This window comes from Dermacentor silvarum, chromosome 7, assembly GCF_013339745.2.
Source record: "Dermacentor silvarum isolate Dsil-2018 chromosome 7, BIME_Dsil_1.4, whole genome shotgun sequence".
NCBI classification, from domain to species: Eukaryota; Metazoa; Arthropoda; class Arachnida; order Ixodida; family Ixodidae; genus Dermacentor; species Dermacentor silvarum.
This window is the reverse complement of record NC_051160.1, coordinates 26,484,955-26,508,742: the sequence shown is the minus strand read 5'-3', so window position 1 is coordinate 26,508,742 and position 23,788 is coordinate 26,484,955. Positions and strand designations below refer to the sequence as shown.

The following is a 23,788-nucleotide window of genomic DNA, read 5'->3' as shown; positions in this document are numbered from 1 at the left end:
CTGAAAGATGAAGGAATTTGGTCATGACAAGTCAGTAGTTTACCCAGCAGAGGTCAATTTCTTTTTTTCGTTTAACATGACCTTTGAGTGCTGAATTTTGAGTTCTTCCGTGAACTTTTCTAACATATTTTATTTGTTTCAAACCTAAGCGCACTCTCCCACTTTATTTGCCAGAGTCACGAAAAATAAATTGGTGCCGACTCGAGAAAACACGGTAATGCCACTGTAACGCACGCAGCCTATTCAGTGACTGAGCACTGTCTAAGCTCAGTCACCGAGCCTAGACAGTGACTGAGAAACTGTCACGCCCTCTCTTGCGGTGTTGGACACTAGTGTCATGGAACTTATGAAGGCTTGTTTGTGTTGATTCACAGTGGCAGATGCTGCAGCATCCTGTGGTGAAATAATCAACGTTGAGTTGATCTCAAGGAAAGCAATCTACACTGTCCAGAAAAATGGATCTTGATGTATTTATTTGGTTTAACATCCCGAAACAACAGTGGAGCTACGAAGATACTGTAGTCTAGGGCTCCGTATTAATTTAGACTACCGAGAGTTCCTTAAAAGGAGCACTGACACACAGTTTCAAAGCTGTACAAACTTTACCAAGCACTTGTAACAAATGAAAGGATGACACTTAGCAAGTATGAAGATTAGAAAATATAAGCCATTTTAACATACTACTAAAGTTGGTCTAGAAATTAATGGCGGGCCTAGCATCGGCATTATCATGAAATTACAACATAAAGCAAAATTCGCTAACGTTGAGTAGCAATAAGGCTGCACATGGCGACAACACTTACAAAAAAAAAAAATTAAGCGTGTCACACGCATTTTTTCTGACTGCGTGTGGCAGTCGCAGTGATGACAGGAACAGCGTGAGCCAGTGTATTGTGAAGTCATGGCGCATCCACCTCCTAAGCACATAATCTGGCTCGCAGAAACAAGTATTACAGTAAATTATTTAGGGCTATCCAACGTTTTCCAGTATCTTTTCTAGGGCTCGGATTTTCATTTAATAAATATTATTATTTAATAATAACCTAATGCAAGAACATAAAGTTGAAAATGTCACGTCAGTACTATGTAATTGTGCGCCCACTATAATGCTAGGTACTTGGGCGTTTTTATGTAAAACCGATTGAAATGTGGTTTCCTGGTATCAAACCCACTCAGCAACAGACTAGCTGCAACAGTGACTGAGCCACCATGGAAGGTAACACTCATATTCAGTAAATGGCTTTAGCAAGATAAGCAACGATTAACTTTCAACGACCATCGTTATTGCACGGGCTTTACCTGCATAACAGTGACGCGTTTTCTTTTTCGCAACTACGCAACTTTTCAAAATTGTCTTTTTTGGTTACCTCTCACGAAACACGCCTTCTACACATTCACACATGTAATGGCAATTCATAATGCAACAAGCCACTACATTGTAACACAATCCCGATTCTCAATCCCTAGACTTGGCGAAAACATATTCACATTATTAAGATTTTTTCTGACCAAAGAAACTTCCGCCCACAGGTAGTCTGACTAAAACGACAAAAACCGAGTCTCTGTGCGTCGTACATTGGCCATGGGTACTATAGTAATCACGTGTCCAGTGTCTTAAGCGACGGTGATACGTTCCTTTCTAGCACCGTGTTAGGCACAAAGCTTTTGTCTTTGAGCCTGTCAACTTGCGTCACATCCCGCTGCGAGTCCAACTCGTGCAGCAGTCGCTCCTTGCGCTCTTCATCGACGCTCGTCTTCTTGTTGGGCGTGCGTCGGTCAGAGACGAGGCCCTCGATGTTGTAGCCGATGACGCCGACGATGACAGCCACCGGGAAGGTGATGTACGGCGCATAAACGCGGAGTGCGGCGTACAGGGCCGGTAGGACCATGATCGCACGTCAGCTACAGAAGGTACCACTGCAAAGGAGCCAAGGCAATGGCGGGGCATGAAAGATTCGATGCTAAGGGCGAATTCCTCACAGCGCTGGTCGGCGACATCATGAATTTAAGCTACTACAGCTGTTCTAGCTCGGCAGTGTAGTGCGTCTCGCTTCCTTCCAAGTACTAGATGTAAACAGTCTGCATCTAAGATAAGGCACACGACCTGAGTAGGTCGTGGATAAGGCACACACTATCAAACTCCGCTAGCAGACGACAATTATTACGCGAAAGTTCAACAGGACTTGGCGAAGCTTCCGAGAAGAGCCAGAGCGCACATCATCATGCAAGTGCAAATTTGAATAAACAAGGGCAACGGGCAAAATATAGTGGGAGCATTGTACAGACTTACGCGTGACTCGTCCACCGTCCAATATGCGTTGTAAAAAAGCAACGTGGCTTTCTGCGTACTCGTAACTTTTACACAAAAACAAGTTATGCCGCGCAATGAAAGCAGACCGACCTCCAAGTCCGCCCGGCACCGCTTTCTTGCATGGTGATGGTTATCAGCGTTTATTTTTTTGTAGAAGTAAAAAAGCGCTCACTACACTCATTAAATGCTATACATAGTATAAAAATATAGCTATAACTTTATTACTTTATAAAAAGCGCAGTTCTTGTTTGAAAAGTTAATTGGCTTTGCGATCAGTTTATTTACGTATCAAGTCAAGCTAAGATCGAAAACGTGCCAATGGCTACAGGGGCTGCGTTTGCGCGCTTGTGATATGTGCCGCCTGCCGACGCTTTTATTTAAAACGTTATATTTGCTTAGGTTAACTACGTAGCTGCAACAATGTCAACTGTACGAGTTAATTTGTCGGCAGACGTGTACATGGTATGCCTGAGCCATGCGCTTTCTACGGAGAAGGAAGAGGTCATGGGACTCCTCATCGGAGAGGTAACGCTAACCCCGAGTTTCGGATTGCTTGTCAACTTTCACGAATGGCTGTTAAAACACGAGGAAACCCGCGATTTTCACGCCGTTTGTTGTTGGTTTGCGCAATTTCTCAGATCGACGAAACGAAGGTGGCTCACATATCGGCGGTGATCCTGCTGCGAAGATCCGACAAGCGAAAAGACCGCGTCGAAATTTCACCTGAGCAACTCTCGGACGCTTCTACACAGGCCGAGGTGCGTGTGTGTGTGTGTGCGGCGCTTTTGTACTACAAGGCGGCGGTTTTTCTTTGAATCACTGCGGTATGGCATTCGTCCTTCTTTTTCGTCTTCTTATGCCACTATCTTTGCTCTTGTTTTAGACGCTTGCGATAAACTTGAGGAAACCGATGAGGGTGTTAGGCTGGTACCACTCTCACCCGCACATCACTGTATGGCCATCGCACGTAGGTGAGTGCAACCTTCCCCTTACCCACTTCCTGCAAATAGCCCTCGAGCCACCATTTAAATGTACTCTCTCTCTCTCTGTGTGTGTGTGTGGAGGGAGGGGGAAACAGGAGAATTCCAGGGGCTCGGTGTTTTGTTACTTACAACCACATGATGTAATCAGACAGTGAAGCCAGAGAAAGCAAATTATTCGTTACGTTTAATTGAAATGTATAGATGTAACGTAGTACAGATGGACTGTGTCTGAAAGGAGAGGGAGATGAAGAATAAAGCTTGTGTTCAGGGCGACCGAGCTACCCTATGTTACACATAAATAATAAAAGGAAAACGAAAGTAGGGTAAAAGATGCCTAATGCCATACCTACATCTTCCGCATTACGCGTGCAGTGCTTTGCCAATTAAGCTACTGCAGCAGCCTTCTCACTTTTTGGGGTATTTGTGTATGTGCACTAGTAGCCCTGGCAGTGTTGGCTATGCCGCTCCGTTTGTGTGTGTTTAAATGTCATGTTGCCTTTTGAGTTTATAACTTTTTCATGCTAAATCGACATGCAGATGTCCAGACCCAAGCCATATATCAGATGATGGACGAAGGGTTTGTTGGTCTCATATTTTCGGTCTTCAGCGAAGACGCAACCTCTAAGGTGAGCCACTGGGTGCCCCACACGATGACATGCTAGTCCTTCTTAAGATGCTCTTCTTCAGGCTTCTTGCAATTGATAATGCAGTTGATGCATTGATGATGGGGGAAGAAAAAGCTAATCACTTCAGTTTTCCTTTCACACTTGTGCTGGCAAAACCTGTGTTACCTTTCTGTCCTGAAATGCCGCAACCGACTGCACAGTTCTGTCCGTGAATGGTGCAACGACTGTACACGCAAGATGTCAATGTGCAGATGCTGTAATTTGCAAGTGCGCATTATTATTATTTTTTATAACCATAATCATCACAGCAGAGCAAATGCTAATGTGCCATGCATGCATGCGAAGACCCACCTAGTTGGCTGGAAAACTGTCAGAACATTGCATTGCAGAGGCCTCTAGGGATGTGAAATATTGCAGCAAACTAAGAAAATGTGTGACCTGTAGACCCAAATGAAATTAAAGACTACTTGAGCAGGCATTACTTAACGTCTTTATAACAAAGTGCTTGGGGCCTCCGAAATCATTTGTTATAAAGGTCACTTCGTTGTAAAGGTTCGCACACCGCACTGCTCACAATAGAACCGGGACAGACTTATTCTTTCGTTATACAGGTCATTTCATTGTAAAGGCGCTCGACTGTACTGACTATTCAGGTGGACAAACATTTACAATATATCCCACATATAGAAAGCGACCGTATGGTTTGCTTAGCTTGAATAAACATTCACTTCAGTGATGGATATCTTAAGTCCATTCAATTTCAGTCAAGTAATGCTAATTAAGCTGTCCAATACTTATAGCACCATTCATACTAATAAATGTGCTAATTTGACATCGCTAGTGTGCACTGGAAAGCAAGTTCAGGTGAAGAAAGCTTAAAATTTTTCACGTACACAAGCGTTTCACATTTTGGAATGAACGCCAATGCAGCTGAACCAGGTCCAAGTCACGTGCTTCCAGTCTGTCAACCAGGCCAGCAACGGTGAACCACAGAGGTGAGCTTCTTTATGAGCCCTTTATGAGGATGCTAATTGGCAATGTTATTTGCAACACAGTCCTTGAATCATCATTAATTGCAGGGTTAGCCTTGGATTCTTGAAGGGTCCCGGAATCGGCGTACCATTAGCAAAGCCTTGCATGGGCCCAGGGGCGTAGCCAGGGGGTCAAGCACTGTGCACGTGCCCCCCACACTCCCTGAAAAAAAAAAAAAAAATTCCTGGCTACACCACTGATTGGTACTATGTTTCACAGCTCGGACACACTGATTTACCAGGAGCACGAGAGTGTGCTTGTTGTCAAGTCGCCTACAAGGGTGGTGGACGGGAAGTTATCATGCATGCAAAACTGCTATGGTTCATCAAGCACCAAAGAGAAAAGGAAAAAATAGTTCTAGAAACACGCAATAAGCAAAACAGAGTAAAAAAAATTTACAGTGAGCACTTTTTTCCAGTCAGATCTGAAACTTCGAACTCTAATATTTTGAGCAGGCACACAACTGTGAGGACAAGGTGAAGCCAAGTTTTATTTTTGTCGCTAAGTGGAGACACATCGGGCAATTATTTCCCATAGATTGGCATCCGGAGACGACACCCAGCGTTTGAAGTGGTGCTTCGACGTTGATGTGACTGAACAACTTCAGTTTGCAGATTGTTTGTGCTTGCTTGTGAACGCACAATACTAATAATCAAGTCCCATGCACACATACTCAGCAGAGCACACATGTTTGGACACGCATAATAAGATGCGTGATGCAACCGTTGTGTCACACATAGGTATGTCGCCTCTTCCAGGTATGTGCGAATGGAAATCCCCCTGCACATTGTGCCCAGCACGCACATCAGCAACGCCTGCCTAGATGCCCTCGTGCGACTGCCCGAGATTCTCTGCCAGGAGGAGCAGGACATGTACAGCATGACTAAGCAGGTGCCGGGTTTAGACCTTCTCACCAGAATGCACAACAACTCAGGTGAGTGCACAGATTTTTACTGCCAGGTTGACTCTTACAAAATGTACAGTGATGGAGCAGAATCGAAGAGGTCACGTGACCAGGAGAGAATGAGAGCCGCACCAGGGGAAGGCAGGTCACGTGACCAGCAGAGGGGGAGAGGCAGGCTGGGGGAGAAGGCGACCAATCAGAGGGCGCGCGCTGGAGGAGGGGTCAGGGAGGAAGCGATGCGGCCGCTTGGCTGGCCCGAACGGCGCTACTTGTGGGGGGTGGGATGCGATCGTGTCCCATTCCCCGCAATCGCACGATAGCGCTGAAATAATGGCGCTATCACACGGTTGTTTTTGTATTTCGCGAGCTTTCTTTAAAAGCAATTATACATGAAGCTCCTTCAATAGTACTTAGCTGCAAACACTTCAGTCGGCCATTTTTGAATTTGATCTACAACTTTCGTATTGACACTTTCTTGGTGAAGCCAATATTTTAAAAGTTAGGCAATTAATTATTACAAATTAATTGAATTTGCAAAATGAAAAAAATACCACAGACTAAGACACACAATCCCCAACACTACTGAGTTGGTTTGAGCCTCCTAGCACACTCCGTCGTTTTTAAAACATTGGCTACATTTAGCTGGGACACCCTGTATACGGCACTGGGGTCGTGCTATTGTAGCAATGCCTTCAACTCGATTCTATGCCACTTCCACTTTTATCATCCACGGCCAGCTGATCCGATTGACAACGCGGGCGGAGCGTTGCTCTGAACACTAAAGTGCAAAAAGGAATAGCATCGGAAAAGGCATCGCTAAGAAATTGTGGCCCTGCCATCACTGAAATTCTAGAATAACGGCTATTATGCTTACATTGCCAAATTTGTTTTTAATGAAACTGCAACAGTCCAAAAGATAAACTTCGCACCATGACATTTTAGGGAAACATAGGTTTGGCTGGCATTGTTTAATTTGCATTGACCTCGATAACTGTCATCTAGAGATAATCATTGTAAGATAACAAATAAAGGATGGTATCCAAGCCATACATGCTCGCTCATAAGAGGCTTGATTTTATTGCTGTTCATAAACTTGCATGTCTTTCGAGTTCCCTGTTCAACATCTTCCGACAAAAGTTAATGTTGTCGTGACCCGCTAGCACTCCATATTCATCTGAGCCATGACCAGTGCCGCCAATAGTTGGGCAACGGTGCAATGCAGAGAAGTGCACTTGCAAATTAGGAAAAAGGTTTGTACTGCAGTACCTCATGCGTGCAAGTGATTTTGTCTTGTTCTAGTCTTCGTCAAGGCTCTGTGCAACATTGCGGAATCTGTGAGCGGTCCACTGCTCCAGAGCCTGGAGAACCGGTTGCGGCAGAACCGAGACAAGATCGAGAGGATGCGTGCCGAGAAGGAAGAACTCCTGCAAAAGATAGCACTGGCCGAGGCCTGCGCATCTGCTCAGGCTCACCTCAAGAGTACAGCCCAGCCAGTGGAGACAAAGCAGTGATGCATACATGCCCTGTACACTAGGAATGGATGACACGCCGATGTGAACTTTGGAGACATAAAGCTTTTTCTTTTGTTTTTCTGTGTGCTCATCTGGAATGCTCATTTGATTTGGGGAGACTCTATAGGTTAGAAACGTGTTAAGAGGCCGGTGATAGCACTGCCTCAGGGTTACCGAGCATGGTTCTGCTTGGGCATAAACAGACGGGCTGATAAACTATATAGCTATCGTGTAACAGGGCAGTGACATTTGCTGGATGTACTCTGTGTGAGAGTTGCAGCAGACTGCAGCTGGCCAGAGCAATGCGTGTTATGAATAATGTTTACTTCAGAAACATCTGCACAGAAAGATGTGCATAATGAATCGATATAGCTGCAGATCAACAACAATGTATTGGTTGTCGTTACAATAATTAAAAAACAATCTAAGCCTTCTAAGGCATCAATGCTCATACATACTACTTCACACTTTATGCGGTTTTTGCTTGTGTGCACAGTCTTAATTATTGTCTTTACACAACAGTTTTATATAGGCATACAAAATGCTGATACACTCAGTACAATTTAAATTACATTCTTTAACCTTTTCCGATTCAGATATTGTTTTTGGAATCATCAATATCATATCATGTATCATTATTGTGCAGCAGAAAATAGAGAAAAAAAAATTTAGTGCAGTTTTTCATAATACATTGAAGCCTTTAACGAACTCTACACGTTAGTATCACGTTAGCAAGCAGTTTGTTGCTTATGAAATTCTGAAATTTACAGCCGTAGGTGTGTGAATTAGGTTTGCATGCCCCCAAAGTCATGTAGTCGGCCTTAGGTGGCACTAGGCTCCAGAGGTGCAGCTGAAAGGCAACAGTGTACTTTACCACACTGTGTGGACATTTCCAAAATTTTAAGAACAGCCGATGGTGTGTGTGTGGTACCAAGTCTAGATAAATTATGTGGCCAGAGTTGCTGGAACTGCGATTTCTTACTCTAGCTTTCACTTCACGGTCGGACATACCTTGCGAGGATTGTTATTACAACAGGAATTATCGCACCAGAAGGCGTTCACGATGCCTAGTGTTCTGTAATCCCTGCCACGGAAGTCACTTGGGCTACAAAGAGTCAAGGATGGTCAATGTCTCGTAATCCATGCTATGTTTTTTTGGCAACTACAGTTATACAAACTATGCATAGCACCCTGGGTCACCTAACTTGACAGGCATGCAGGCAAGACATACTAGGACAGCTACAGAGCCCTCTCTCGGCAATGTATGCTTACCCATTCCTGTATCTCACCCCTGCTCCTCGGGGAGCTGGAACTCGTACTGCCTCAAAACTTTTAAACATTTAAATTGCACTCAAGAGTACACATGTATGAGGTTAGAACAACCAATGTTTGTTTCACACCAGTTGTTGCCTCAGAGTGAAATTTGTGAGCTTGCTATGCAAAACTGAAATGGGCATCTGTAGACCAGGATATTTTGCTCTCGCACTCGCATTTGGAGGAAGTGTACTTAATCTCGTTGCCACAGTTAGTGTGGCCTGCGCTGTAACTGTGGGTTTATGACTGAGAGGCACCTGCCGTGGCGGCTTAGTGGCATTAGTGCTTGCAAATATCTGTCAAACCGGCTATCCGGTTTAACTGGAGCCGGTTTTCAAGAAACGAATATTCATGATATCTAGTTTAAATAACTGGTTAGGCGGATATTTGAATATTCGGTGTTTAAAAAAGGCGCAAGGTAAGGTTTCCTGATAATGGGTTTGCATGAGCGGTTGCAACAATAACTACAAATATAAGAATACAAGAGAGAAAGAGAGGTAATTTCAGCACAAGTATAGAAAAATATCCGCACACTACAGTGGAATGTCGTTCATATGATCTTCACGGGAACAAGAAAATAAAGGGTACCATCCGAAAATCGTATCATGCAAAGTATTATCCAACCAAATCGTACTATCAGGGAAAAAAAATTAGCCCGAAAAACGTATCATGCAAAATCGTACCAACTAGGTTCCAATGTATTAACCGAATAACTGATCCCTCTGGTTATCCGGTTTTCAAGTTCGATTAACCGGTTTTTCTGCAAAACTGGTTTGATGTTTCTGTACTAATGACAATGGTGTTGCGATGCTAAGCACAAGGTCGTGGGATCAAATCCTGGCTACAGTGGCTGCATTTCGATGGGGGCGAAATGCAATTAATGCCTGTGTGCCAGGCCCTGGGTGCATGCCAAAGGAACCCCAGTTGATCAAAATTAATCCAGAGTCACCGACAACGACGTGCCCCATAATCAAATCGTGATTTCAACAAGTAAAACCTCGACTTTTTTTTTTTTTGTAACTACCATGACAAGTAAACATTAGCGGCAATCATGTTAAATAAAAGATACAGGCTCGGCAGGCTTGAGCCAATGACTGCACCAAGCAGCCTGCGATGTGCCCGTTCACATGGCCTAGCAACTCCAGTCGTATACAACTGAACGAATGTTTACATAAGTAAAGCTCAAGTTTAGTCTTCACTTGAATGCCAGTGAGCACTGTTTTCACCTTGTGCCTCTGCAAGTGGGCAAATTCGTCCCAACCTTTATTATTATTTCCGAGGCTTTGAGCATGATGCTACACGCAGCTGCGATGCTACAAGTGTATGCCAATCCCCATGTCATAACTGCTTAGCACAGTAACAGAGGCCGCATGCTGTCACAGTTATTCACCTTGCCAGTTCCCAAAGTCCCTGGAAAAAGATAGCTGCCACCTGAAAATGCTGCAAGTTCCAGTCTATATTCCGCGACAATTTGAAAACGCAGTGGCAAAGACAGTACTGTCCAACTTAAGAACTTGTACTAAAGTGCCAGCTGATTACATTCGATAATTTACGTGACACTGCTGTGAAGGAGAACTCCCTGTATCAGCGTTCTTTGCAAAGTATGTTTTGTAACCCGGTGTTGTGGGCATAGGTTGTACAGTCCAACCTCGATATAACGAACTTTGATTTAACGAAATTCGCGATATGAAGGACTACTTTTATTTCCCGATCTTAGTTCTATTGAACTAACGAAACCTCGATATAATGAATTTTTTCGCTGCAAGTACGATTTGTTATATTGAGGTTTGACTGTACTGAATTCTTGTGTTATCACTGTGTATAGTTTGAAAGAATGCATTTAATTACATCTAAACATTCTCTTACTGTACATCCTCTGATTTGGAAGGCTAACTATATCGCATTGCAGTATTTAAAATAGCAATTTATATTAACAGTGAGCATACACGGGAAGCTCAATGTGCAACCAACATTTCAGCAAGAAGACTTGTCAAAGGCAAAAGTTCTTTTGGAGTGTTCAGGATCATAGGAGATTCTCTGTGCAGAGTCATTTTCCAAGTGAGAGAGGGTGACATGCGAACATGTTCTTGGACAACTATTACACATCACATCAGAATATGGCTCTCTCTCCTAAAGCTACAATGACTGTGGTTCTGCTTTCCTTGTACAGAGGTCTTCCATATGTAACAAATAACACATCTATGTACAGTATATATGTATTATATTTAGGGCTGTGCAAATGTTCAAAAGCGTTCCATTTCTATGTAAAGCTTCGGAACTGGTATTTCGTGAAATTGTGACCACCAGCTAGACTATAAGCTTCTTCCATGCCTAGAGACCACTCTTCACGGAACTCAAGGTCGTTAAAGAGGTCGGCGCAGCTTCACCACTTGCTGCAGCCACACGACACCCAAGTGAACACATTGACTCGAACTAGGAGCTCTACGTTTCTCAAAGTATATGTACACTTGTTTTGCTACTTGTCTTGAGCTCTGCGTGCCTTTCCTTAGCCACACTTAAACTCGGAAAGTGAATTTACTGCAATCCGATTGTGCCTAGCCATGCAAGTGCCTAGCCATGCAAGACAAGCTTTCAGCGAAAGCTGCCTAGTGAACACTTGCGTGTCGAAACAAGTAATGGCAAATGGCGCGGCAGAACAGAAATGTCAAACCGTAAACTGCTTTTCTTCGTGACAAAGCTAAGCACGGCACGAACGACGAGAACACAGAAAGACAAACACGGGGCGACAGTCAGCAATGTCTCAGTCTTTCTTTCTGTGTCCTTGTAGCACTTAATTCAATGCTGCATTGGTTTTGCCATCAATTATCACCTTGCCCTAGCCCATCCACCCTCATCTGCTCTTCTCAATTTGTAGGCTGTCTGTTATGGCGTTGTCATCAGTAAGAAAAGTTTTGAAGCAGGTTTTAAATGGTTTCATCAGAATCAATGGCTAGAGCAGCGATATTTGCATTGGGACACAGAAAGCCTAAACTTAGCATTGAGACATTTTCACAAATACAGTCAAACCAAGATATAATGAATTACCGAGTATAACAAAGTAAACTTAACACGTGTCTAGACGATATTACTAAGTAACAGATGTATGCTTATAATTAACATCTGATATAAGGAAAGTTTTCTTGTCTCATAAGCCCGCCTGGGTCTCAAACGCTCTTTGTACCATGAATGCCAACAGCATGCAAGTTTCAAATGATACACTCATCCATAGGTTACAGGCTTTGGCAAACCACTGAACAGCCTGGTAACCACAAAAATTTCTGCGCAATTAGACGCAAAGTAGCACAAGAGATTAATGAGGACATTTTATTTACAGCTTCCAACAACACTTGCACATAAATGTTTTGGAATATCACCAGAGTTGGACAGGTTCCAAATGGACAGGCAGCGTGGACAAAACTGACTTGCCTTCTGATTTTTTTTTTTTTGTTTCTGCAGGTCTTGATTTTTAAAGATTGATAACGTGAATGAAAATTATGAAAAGCAGTATTTGTGACATGCTTTCAGTCAAATCAAATGTCATTTTGCCACAAAAACCTTTACTGCAAAAGCAATGAAAAAAAATTAAATATGTTTGCTGAATCAAACAGCCGCATGCACAATTTGCTACTCGCGCCAGCCACAAAAAGCTGAGGCAACCATTGAGTAGAGTGGAAAAAGTTCATCACTGGGCTTCATCTAATTCATTTAGGTTGCCTTGACATTTGCACGTGTGGCATGACATCTATTTTTAATATGCTAACAAATCAAGGCTGTCGGCGAAAAAAAAAATGCTACCATTATTGTGGTGCATGTCACGGACCCAGTCGTTGCACACTAGGACACTTCGAAGCAGACGATGCAAAATGGGAGACCAGTAAAAATGTGCGAATTAGTATCCAGATGCTCCAGCACGCCATTCCCTCCACAAACAGTCATGGCAGTCTGGTACTTTCAAAGTCATGTCCCAAGTATGTTCCCATCCCGAACACGAGCGCATCACACAAAGTCGGCACACAATCCACCACCCATCGTAGTTATCCGACACGGCGCGTGGCGGGGAGTGCACAGCAGCATTTCAGAGTCAAGCAAATTTCCTCTCCTGCCTTTGGTCGGGACGCAGGCCACACACACACAGTTCTCGACTCAGAACAGGATGGCCCCGAAGCCAAACGTTCGCTTCATGCTGTCCCAATAGTGGCGCTGCCAGCCGTCGCGTGTGCGGTCCGCCTCTCCCTGCGGGACCCCGTCCTGCGTCAGTGTTACCTCGGTGCAGTCCGACTTCTGCTCAATGTCGATGGTCACGTCGGAGTAGTGACTCTGGGGCCAGCTGCCAAACCGCCACTGCATGCGGATCTTCTTGTCTGGGATCTGTGCAAAACGCGCAAGTTGCTTTTTTTAGAGTGACAGCTCTCGGAGAGTATACATTCAGCTGGCTCCTACCATGCTCCAACTTGGTTTCTAGTGATGTAAGCCTTTCGAAGCAAAAGAACATCTGCCCAAACCGAACATACAGCTGCTTCCAGAGTAATCTGTGGAATCGCATAACACAAATCCTGTCAGATCTTGGCCACACTCTCAGCTCAAAGGTGAGAGCACCTCTGAGTGAACTGCACTCTAAATGAATCAGGTGAATGTATTCTAAGCATTTGATTTCGACTAGCCAAATGTAAAGCACACCACTAAAAAGCTTTGAAGTGTTGAGAAGCGACCAGTCAGATGTACCGTTACATTTATGCGCAACATATCGCTTATAATTTAGTCTTCACAAGCTGCAGTCTAGACTTACACATTTGGGGAAGCAGGACCTTTGTATCAGATTTGACAACTTGCACAACTTCTACTTTTTTTTTCATAGATAAAAGAGAAAGTTCAGGACGTATGTCATCTGTGTCTGCTTCACAGCATTGCAGCAATCATTGGCAGCAGTTTCACCTAGGCTCCGAGTAAATTGCTCGTGCCAGTCATAAACCCCAAGCTTAGGGTCACGGTTGTGGCACATTCTCATAACAGCAAGCATAAGATGCACATGCTCAGCTAGAACTGCAAGTTAATCTGCAGTGTACACCAAGACTTCACAATTTCTTTTTCACATCTAGCACTTCTTCAAACAGGCATTAAAATATACAAACACACATTCAACCAATATATAAAGAAATATTTAAGACCAGTGCAAACACAACTGTGCCCTTGTGTCTGTCCCTTCACGTATTTTTGTCCCCTGGATTTGTGCACAAAAGCCCACCATTTGGTTTGACTTTCCAGCTGATTTCGTGGCGTACACAAGTGTAACACTTTGCAGACACAATTGTCACCGCACAATATACGTGCTGCGCTTATATGTTTTCAATGCCCAAACCTATGATGTTTAGGATTGAGAACACTCACTAGCTCGAGGAAGGTTCCGCTGACGTTGCCTCCAAATAGTTCGAATTTTCCTCCTTTCTGCACTTCCAAAACACATGGGCTTTGGCTGAACGCCTGCACCATCTGTATAGCCACAGAAAGAATAAAGGACAAAGCGTTGTCAATACATGCACATTTTGCTCGATAACAGAGTATCGACACATATTTTCAAAGTTGTAGAAACCCTACCACACACTTCTCAGCATGCGAAAGGATGAAGGTTGGGCAAAAACTCGACACTTTAGTAGATCTTGAAACGCCACACGTGGTGCCATCAACATTATTGCGACATCATGACACAAAGCAAAATTTGCTGACGTCGTGTAGCAATAAAAATTCTAATTGTTGTCAGGTTTAAAATCCCAAGACTGCACAGTGGGTTCTGAAGGACGTTGTATTGGAGGGCTCTGTATTAACTCTGACCATCTGGGTTTCTTTGATGTACGCTTAAATCTAAGCACACGAGCGTCCTTGCATTCCGCCCCCATCAAAATTCAGCTGACGTGGCCGGGAATGAAGCCTGCTATCTGCACAGTGCCCAAAATCCACACAATGACATAGCCACTGAGGTGAGTTTGCAGCAATAAGGCCATATTCCAATTCACACTGATCATGCAACGCCGCAGGAGCTATGCAACTGGTGCGGTCGTAGACGTCTCAATCGGGGCGTTTCGCACTGCAGTTGTATTAGAACGGCAACACCTTCCGTGGAATAACTACTTCTTATGTTACAACTTGTGGACGCTAGCTTACATCAAATCACATATTATTTGGGCACGTCTGTGCTGCCCATATGCGACGCACTTTGTTTTGGTCGCGAGGAAAAGTAGCCTGCTACAGTCGTGGGCCGCAGAAAATATGTCACTCGGCTTGTTCTGTCATAAAAAAGTTAGGAATTTTGACCACCTGGAAGGGGCGGATCCAGGTTTTTTCTGAGGGGGGGGTCAGCTTCTGTCAATGATGATGATGATGATAGTAGCCTTTCTTATTTACCGAAATTTACCGTTTTTGCTCACGATAAACCCGCGTTTTATATGGATAGAGCAACACCTGTAGCCCTCCGTGGTGGCTCAGAAGCTCAGGCGTTGAGCACCCGATCGCGGGATCAAATCCCGGCCACGGCGGCCGCATTTCGATGGAGGCGAAATGCAAAAACGCCCGTGTTCTTGCGTTGTAGTGCAGGTTAAAGAACCCCAGGTGGTCAAAATTAATCCGGAGCCTTCTAACGGCGTGCCTCATAATCAGAATTGGTTTTGGCACGTAAAACCCCAGAAAGAGGAAGAAGACCTGTAGCGAAGCCAGGTATCGGTTTCTCCGAGCTTATAGGAAAAGGACGTTACCCAATAGTACAGCCATGCGCTTGGCGGCTGCGCCTGATAATACAGGGTGTTCAAAACTAAGCTTTATGGTTTTCTTAAAATTAGGCACTGGGAGGCACGCGAAGACCACCTGTGCAAATAAGTTATATGGCTAAGGGGGCACAAAGTCAGATGATAATTATCGCTGTGAGCAGCCCAATTAACTAAAATTGAACTTTTTGTCGACTGCAGTAAGTGGGTATATTTGTATTAAAAACTGAGATACGGTCGTGTTTCTAAACAGTATCAGTCGGAAGAAGTGTTCTAGCGTGTCCGTGCTCCGAGATATCCGACTCCAAATTTCAATTGTCGTACTGCGCAGAATAATCGAGTCGACGCGAGAGCGGTTTATGCTTTGCGTTGCTGTGGAAGGGAGGCATTTTGGACATTTTTATGGCATTGAGATCTTGATGGGTGAAACGTTGTCATGAGATTTGTGCATGACAACACCAAACTTAAAGCGGCAGTATGAAATATTCGTTAGCATAGCTAAAAAGGTTTCTACTGTTGATGGTGCAATTGTTGCTCTTGACTTCAATAAAACTTACAATACTTGGAAATCAGCAGTCGCTTTATTTGCGTAGCACAGGCGAGGACCATGCCCGGTCGTCTAGTCACCATTACACACGCGTACTGCCCTCCGGCTTCTCCGCTCGCACCATTATCTCGGCATGGCAGCTGCCGCCATCTTTACAGACTGCGCGGTCGCGTGTTACGACAGCGGTTACGGATTCTTAGATTTTTTTTTTTTAATTTCGCCAGCCGTGAGGGGAAGGTGGACAGTTATTATCTTTGCCAATGCCTCCGCCCCGTTGTCAGACTAAACGCCGCACGCAACAGCCGCGTCACATCAGGGAGGAGCTTTGCGCCGATCCTCACTCTCTTGCATGCGTAATCATGCGAACGACAATTAAAATTTGGAGTTGTATATCTCGGAGCACAGACACGCTAGAAGAATTCTTCCAAGTGAAACTGGGTAGAAACACGACTGCCTCTAACTTTTGAATACAAACATACGCACTTACTGCAGTCAATAAAAAGTTAATTATTCAATTTTGGTTAATTGGGCTGCTGACAGCGATAATTATCATCTCACTTTGTGTCCGCCTGGCCACATAACTTATTTGCGCAGGTGGTCTGCATGTGCCTCCCAGAGCATAATTTTAAGAAAGCCATAAAGCTGAATTTTTAACACCCGGTATATCTAGCCTGTATTGTTTCTTAAAATGAAATTTGGGATGATGTGTTGCAGGTTCGTTATAAATGCGTAAGCGCGGGTCCGTCTTTGGAGTTCTGTTGGGGCACCTTGATTTCTTTAAGGAGATTCTTTGTGTTCGGCTGAGACACCTTCGTTTGCATTGGAGCTCCAACGCGGCAACCACTATGCTGGTTGTTTATAATATGCGAATCACCGCGTATGAAGACTCACGGCGCCACCTACAAGAATAACGATGTGGCGTAGTAGCCGAGAGCGCAAGCCAGCATCTTCATGTTTCGTTTCCCACGCGACGTCATCCTTTTACACAAGGCGCGCCTCTGCTCCCGTTTCTCTAACCATGCGACGCCATCCTAGGCCCGCGCGCTGGCATTGGCCGCTGACATCACGCTCCTCCACTTCGCAGCCGCGGCTCGAGGCTTCGCCCCGCTTCGCGAGAACGCCCACTCAGGTAAACGGATCCGGCGGGTTTGAGCCTCCTATGCTTAATGTACGACAATAAAACTGCGAAGTTACAATGAAAAACTTGTAGTGTACGAACGGTACTGTGCTCGTACTCGATATTGTCAACGTGTAACTGTGATCACAATGAGTGATACAGTTAAAAAAAAGTTGCCTATGCGTAGTTCTTAGTTTAGCTGTTAGTTATTATTTATATATGAACACTTCAGCAAGAGATCTCTTTCATTAAGCAGGTTGGTCGCGGAACCGATGACAGCCAAGGAGGCAACCGTTGACACCCCAAGGGGAAACTAAGTGAATCAGGCGCGAAGGCGCTCGAGCGGACCTTGGCGTGCTTGGCAAAAGGGACGTCCCCTCGTTCATTCGACGCCACCGACGGGACGAGTAAGGCATGGCAGGCGCCAGGAGGTCCAAGGTGTTCATGAGAAAAAATAACTACGGCAACTTCGCGACACAACACTCCTACGGAATACAACTAAGCTTGTGAGCGAGCTAGCTTTTCTTCTACATGGCTGATACCACTGGTACTCGCGAAAAATACTTTTGAAGAATGCTGGTGGCCATATTTTTTTTTTGCGACAGGGACATCCCCCTGTCAGCGAGGGGGCGATGCAGAAATCTGAGGAGGGGGTCAGGACATCCGGACATCCCCCCTGGATCCGCGCCTGCCACCTGGGGCTCTTTGACGTAAACCTAATGCAAGGAACATGAGCATTCTCACATTCTGCACCCATAAAAATGCGGCTGCCACGGCCGAGATCAAACCAGAAGCATCGAGCTCGATAGCTTCATTGCCTCGTACTTGTCATTACGATTACGACAGCTTCATGCCTCGTACTTGTCATTTTCTTGTTACAAGTACGAGGCAGGTACAAGAAAATGACAAGCCGAAAATGTGGTGTCGGCACTCCTTTAAAATGATGAAAAAAATTCAACACTGCAGAAAAAACGCCAAGTCTGGTTAAGTTATGGGGTTTTGCGCGCCAAAACCACGATCTGATTATGAGGCACGCTGTAGTGGGGGACTCCGGAAATTTGGACCACCTGGGGTTCTTTAACGCGCACCTATATCTAAGTACACGGGTGTTTTTGCATTTAACCCCCATCGAAATGCGGCCGCCGTGGCCGGGATTCGATCCCGCGACCTCGTGCTCAGCAGCCCAACACCATGTAAATCACACTTATGCAACGAATTTGACCCTAGCAGATTTACCTCCTTTACAGTCAGGGCTCGGTAAAGCTCTTCAGCTGTGCACTTGAAACTCTCCACATGCATGATGCTAGTGGTGTCCACTTTGACGAGGCTGGGCGCCTTGTCACCCGATGAGCCATTCAGTGGCTGCAAGGAGAAAGGAAACCATGCAATCGCTGTGATCGCACGGGACCAACACGTTGGCTCGCCAGTTGCAGGCCAACTAAGCCAAGCCCTTGAATAAAATGCGCATGCACGTCCAGAATATGCCTTTTCAAATTGCAATTGCTGAGTATTCGAAATTTCTGGCTACCAGAACGCATTCCGAGTTGCCAGCGAAGAAATATGTGCTTCCGTTACACCGAAGCGCATTTTCTCTTTCGTGACATCAGCACAATACTCATTAAAATAAGGCATGGGCAACAAAATTCTACATCTATTTCATTGTATACTATAATTTGCTGTATCTATGTACACTATACAGGGGTTCAATTGTACTCGCATAATATGCATAAACAGACTGGAAAAGTCTGTGTATATGTACACATAACTATTCAGTCTAGCTGGACATGTCGTCATAGAGAGCTTTATTCACTGAATATACGCTGCAGTACATCTGCATTACCGCAAAGCATCTGATCTCGCTCTCCACTGACACATGATTAACATGACACTGATCAACACCTCGATCAGATAAAGCAGCCTTTCCTTTGATCAAAAATAGTAGATCAGGATGCCATAGCATCATGATGCACACCATCAGAAATACATCAATTTCCCAAAAGGTCATCTCAAAGCTATCTCAAATGGGACTGACTATATAGTGAGGGTGCGTTTCAATATAGCCATAACATTATAGTGACAGGGTAACAGCAGCCAATGCAGAACTTGTGTAATAGCGAACCTTTCCGTACGATTTTGTGGTGCCACACAAAACCGTTGGGCTCATGATTGTGGGGCCCTGGATTCAAATCGCGTCCTCGGCAAATTTTTTTAAACGTTGCTGCATTATTATTTTCCTCAGTTGACATCTGCAGTACTTTTTCGTTTGTCCTCTGCTTCCCCACCACGCCTGACACGGAATGCTCCTGCCAAGAGGAGCAAAGTGACCCATTGCACAGTCCATACGGAGGAGGCTAGGGGCCTTGGTAGATGCTGCTTTAGCGGCCGCAGACCAATGAATAATGACGCATTGTTACGTTGTTACTGGGCGCCCCAGTGAGATGGGCCAACCACTGACTAGAGGAACTCAGTGCATATAACATGCAATGGAATAAAAAGGGGCCCCCTCAATCCAGCAACCATAGGGTGAGGGAGCCCGTCATAATAGTATGCGGACTATTATGGTGGGTCCCCTCACCACAGTGAGTGCCAACTCAAATACAATTTTAGCATAAAGAGCTCAGAGCCAGTGTTTAAAAAAGGAAAGAATTAAACACAACACAATGAACACTGTATAGACTGTTCGAAGGCAACCTTAACTTATGCTGTGCCCCCTGGTATACAATAAACAATCAATGAAACAAGTAGTACATGTAGAAGCCGTGCAGAGTCAAGTATGCAGAAACAGAGAACCGCTGCAGGGTCACTACATCTGAAGTGCCGTAATATATCTCGTAACAGGGAAGGGCCATAAATGCATGCATCATTCTTGTCACCTCCTCTGCGTCCTCAACCCTCGATGCAACCACTATCACATATGCAATCCAGCTTGGCCCGACACAAGCACTAAACGTGAAATTACATTTCTCAAGCAGGGCTACGTACCGTTTGCTTATAGTTGACCGCAGTCTTGCCCGTCGACTTGACCTGGTTGATGGAATCACTTCTTGTGGGCAGAATCATTCCTTGTGAGAATTCTGCACAAATAGGAACAGAGGTCAGAGCCTACCTGAACAAAGCAGCAGGCATGCAATATGAATGCCTTCATCATGATCTATTTGCAAGGCCATTAGTGAACATGTAAGATTGCATCAGACAAATAACCACCCAGAGGCATTGCTGCTTCAAAACGAAAACCCAACCATATATCGAGACGCATGAAACGTACCTTGCTTAAGTGCTGAAATGTAGGTTTCTAGCCTTTCCCTGATTATTTGGGTGCCCTTCGATCTCATCAACTCCTTTAGTGCTTCAGCCTTATCACCTTTAGACGAGACAGTCACCGTCACCTGAAAGAAGAACAACTTCGTATTGCACCCTCTTTCTTATCCGTGATCCCTATAAAGGATTCATCAATTGCATTTTTTTAGATTAAGTAAGCCTGAGCCAACACCAAAGTCTAAATGCTTTTAAAGTTGAATCTCGTTATAACAAAGTTGCATTTGACACAGAAATACCTTAGTTATATCCATGTTTGTTATAAGCATATATGTGTTACATGCTAATATTTGTGAGAAACATTTCAGACTTACTTTATGAAATTCAATTATCCGTTATACAAAAGTTCTACGGTATAGCATGCCATGGCATATAACTGCCATTTTTCAAACAAATGAACTTGCACAGCACACCTCAGCTTGACTTACAAAGTATGACGAAAAAGAGAAAAATCAACAGTGCCACTTACACAAAAAGGTAAACCAAGTTTTCCTGTCCCCAATATACAACTATTTGTGAAGTCATTGGCCAACTTCACTGACAAAGATACTGACATTCTAGTGAATCTGTACTCAGTCTAGGAACATGATTAAGCAATAACATTTAATTGCCCGAGGTCAAAACAATGTACACTAGGTGATAGCAATGACCTGCGTAACCTTGCATGAGCTCTTTTAACGCAACCAATTTCATGCAAATCGGTCCAGCAATTGTTTAGCGAGAACATCTCAAATTGCACATGCGTATGAACATTGTAATCGAAGTTGGGCTCCAGCTAATGCTTCCTCTTAAACTTGAGCCGACAACATTGATAGCGCTTCTAATACCACCAGTAAGGCTTCTTGGTGAGAATAGCACAAATTTGCGATATACACAAAATGAAAAGACACATCTTACACTGTCAGCCTCAGCCAACGGACTAAAATCAACAGCGCAAGTGTGTTTCTAAGCTCAGTTGTAAACTCAGTTTTTAACATGACGCATCCAGTTCAGCACCTTAATTTCAATTAAGATACACATTATAGCAAGCCGTTAAGAGGGCATGGAGGCCACTTGCTGACGTCATAAGCTTATAGCTTGATTTACCACATATGAGCAATTTGAAAAATGAACTGAAGCATGAATTGTTGAGCATACATTGGTTTGGGTCAACTGTTCGTACACCTGTGTTTCAAGCAAGCCAAGGCACACAGTAAAAGCTACTCACATCCACATCGCTGGGGTCATGCTCTTCACTCAAGTTCGGTATCTCCACCTTCCCCTCGATGGGCTCATCGCTGTCGTCTGGCTCACCCTGCCACTTGAGTTCTATGACCCACTCGTAGAAGAAGATGAGCTTCGCCTTCCGGTTGTTGGCGACAGCCTCACCTTCGCACTTAGGCATCTCCACGATCTTGCAGGTTCCTAGGTTCACGATACACACAAAGCACATATTCAGCAAGTTAAAAATGAAGCAAGTCAGTGGATAGCACATATGTTGTGGAGCACCAAGTTGGACAGCAGTTAAGCAAGAGTAAAACTAGACATGCTATTATGGATGGCTTTTTGAATGCACAATAAATGTAAGTGGCAAATCAGTTCTGCAGAATTTCGCAAGGTAGTGAAGGTTTCATGAAAGAAACCTTCTTTACCGCCAGTCTTTCTGCTAGCAGGTTTTCATCTGCCCACTATGACAGAGCATGCTCCACTTCAACTGAGGGCCTTTTAAAATTTAAAATTTTTCTCTACGATATCAGTGTGTAACCAAAATATGCTTATGACAAATATTAGGTAAAATATGGTAATTTCGTGTCGGATACAGCTTTGTTATGCAAGGTTCCACTTATTGATATCTTTCGCTCAACTATTACTGACTGTTGCAGTAGAAGTCGAAGATGCATCCCAATTTGATGCTCATGTCGAAGCTTGTGAACTTCACAGTTGTGCCAATGCAGAATCAATCTCGAATGCTCTGCTAATAAAAGTCTGGGCAGCACCAGGATTCAAATTCAGCGCAGTGTATGCTCACTATCACTCAGAAGTTAGGAAAGATCCAGCAGATGCGTACGAATTCTGTACTAGTCTACTTCTGTCGTGTTCAATGGTGTGTTCGTTCTTCCCTGTGCACCTTTCTCGGCAACCTTTAAGAGCAACTCCACAAGCAGAAAAACCATCAAAATCGTAGTCGAAGATGCTTACGACAAGCTGTCATGTGGTTTTGGATCCTCGTCAGTTACTAAACCGCATATGAGCTTCAATATGCAGCCTTTCCCGCTGGGAAATCCCCGACAAGTCCGCAGGCACGTCAATCACACAGTAACTATTAACACGTCGACTCACGTTTAGTAATACACAGTTCCTACACAACGCACCACACACAAATTACTCCCATCTCCCATACCCGCACACACACACACACACACACACACACACACACACACACACACACACACACACACACACACACACACACTGTAAAAGGCCCCCATAACCCCAACAATAAACGCATGTGTTAAAAAGAAACGGTGAAGAGCAGTGCCGAAGCTGACATGTCGACAACACGAACCATAAACATTGTGCCAACGAACAAGCGCAGTAATAGACTACTCAGTAAAAATCCGTGGAGCCGGAAACAGCCCGAACAGGAAATTTTAGGCGTTTGAAACGAACTAAACAAAAGATGCGAGATCGGCCGGGCAAACTTACCTCTAGAGTCGCTCACTTCGATGTTGGTAAGGAGCTCGTTGAGCTTGTCCTTGGACCAATACGAGGCATTCTTCTCGGTCCTAAAGTAATGTGGAAAACGGCGTTGTCGATCACTTGCCCATTCATTCAGCGTCGTGAACGGAACGCATGTGTACCGTGTGCAGATAGACGTTGAAGCCGATTCTGCCTTAAGCTCATGTGCGTTAAGCAGGTTTGGTCATAGAATTTTGGGCTAAGGACCAGCATGGCGCGGTAAATTCTGTGTGGGAAGCTTACCAGTGCCAGTTGTTCACGTTGGTAGCGTCGGGCCGTTCTTCGACGATCCATCGCGGGTCACCTTCGCCCCACTTGGCCATGTTTTCCCAGTGGTACCGGCGGTATCGACGAGGAAGCTTTGACTAGTCGATGAACCCAACCTTCGCTTCACCAAAAGTCGCGCAAGGTTATGTGCGACGGCGTACGCTGAGGCTTGGCCCCGTTACCAAGATGCGAGAGTCTAGAAAATTCGCGATCTAGCTCGACGCTCGCTTTTTAGCGGAAGACATGTAGCGCCGCAGTGGTCGGTTTATAGAGGAGGTCGTGGAGCCATGCTGCCCATGGTGCCGCCGAAATGTAATAACTCTATGGCTTGTGGCATCAAGGCCATTCTTAGATTTTGAAAGATTGACACGCTTTGAAGGACACAGAAATT

At 44.6% G+C, this 23,788-nt stretch overlaps 2 protein-coding genes across 2 annotated transcripts; one reads left to right on the top strand and one right to left on the bottom strand.

Annotated features, from left to right (window-relative positions):
• The first annotated feature begins 2,614 nt into the window (after positions 1–2,614).
• On the top strand, positions 2,615–7,448 carry LOC119457792 (lys-63-specific deubiquitinase BRCC36-like). Its single transcript, XM_037719506.2, has 7 exons — positions 2,615–2,836; positions 2,950–3,069; positions 3,195–3,282; positions 3,832–3,920; positions 4,851–4,915; positions 5,711–5,886; positions 7,156–7,448. Exons 1-7 carry the CDS (start codon positions 2,732–2,734, stop codon positions 7,365–7,367), a joined length of 855 nt encoding a protein of 284 aa, XP_037575434.1. The 5' UTR covers positions 2,615–2,731; the 3' UTR covers positions 7,368–7,448.
• Positions 7,449–11,991: 4,543 nt separating this feature from the next.
• Positions 11,992–23,648, bottom strand: LOC119457791 (activator of 90 kDa heat shock protein ATPase homolog 1-like). Its single transcript, XM_037719505.2, has 8 exons — positions 23,374–23,648; positions 23,098–23,177; positions 21,620–21,816; positions 20,363–20,483; positions 20,080–20,171; positions 18,334–18,459; positions 14,067–14,168; positions 11,992–13,049 (listed from the first exon to the last, which is right to left on the bottom strand). The coding sequence occupies exons 1-8, from the start codon at positions 23,451–23,453 to the stop codon at positions 12,825–12,827; spliced, it is 1,023 nt and encodes a 340-aa protein (XP_037575433.1). The 5' UTR covers positions 23,454–23,648; the 3' UTR covers positions 11,992–12,824.
• Between the last annotated feature and the right edge of the window lie 140 nt (positions 23,649–23,788).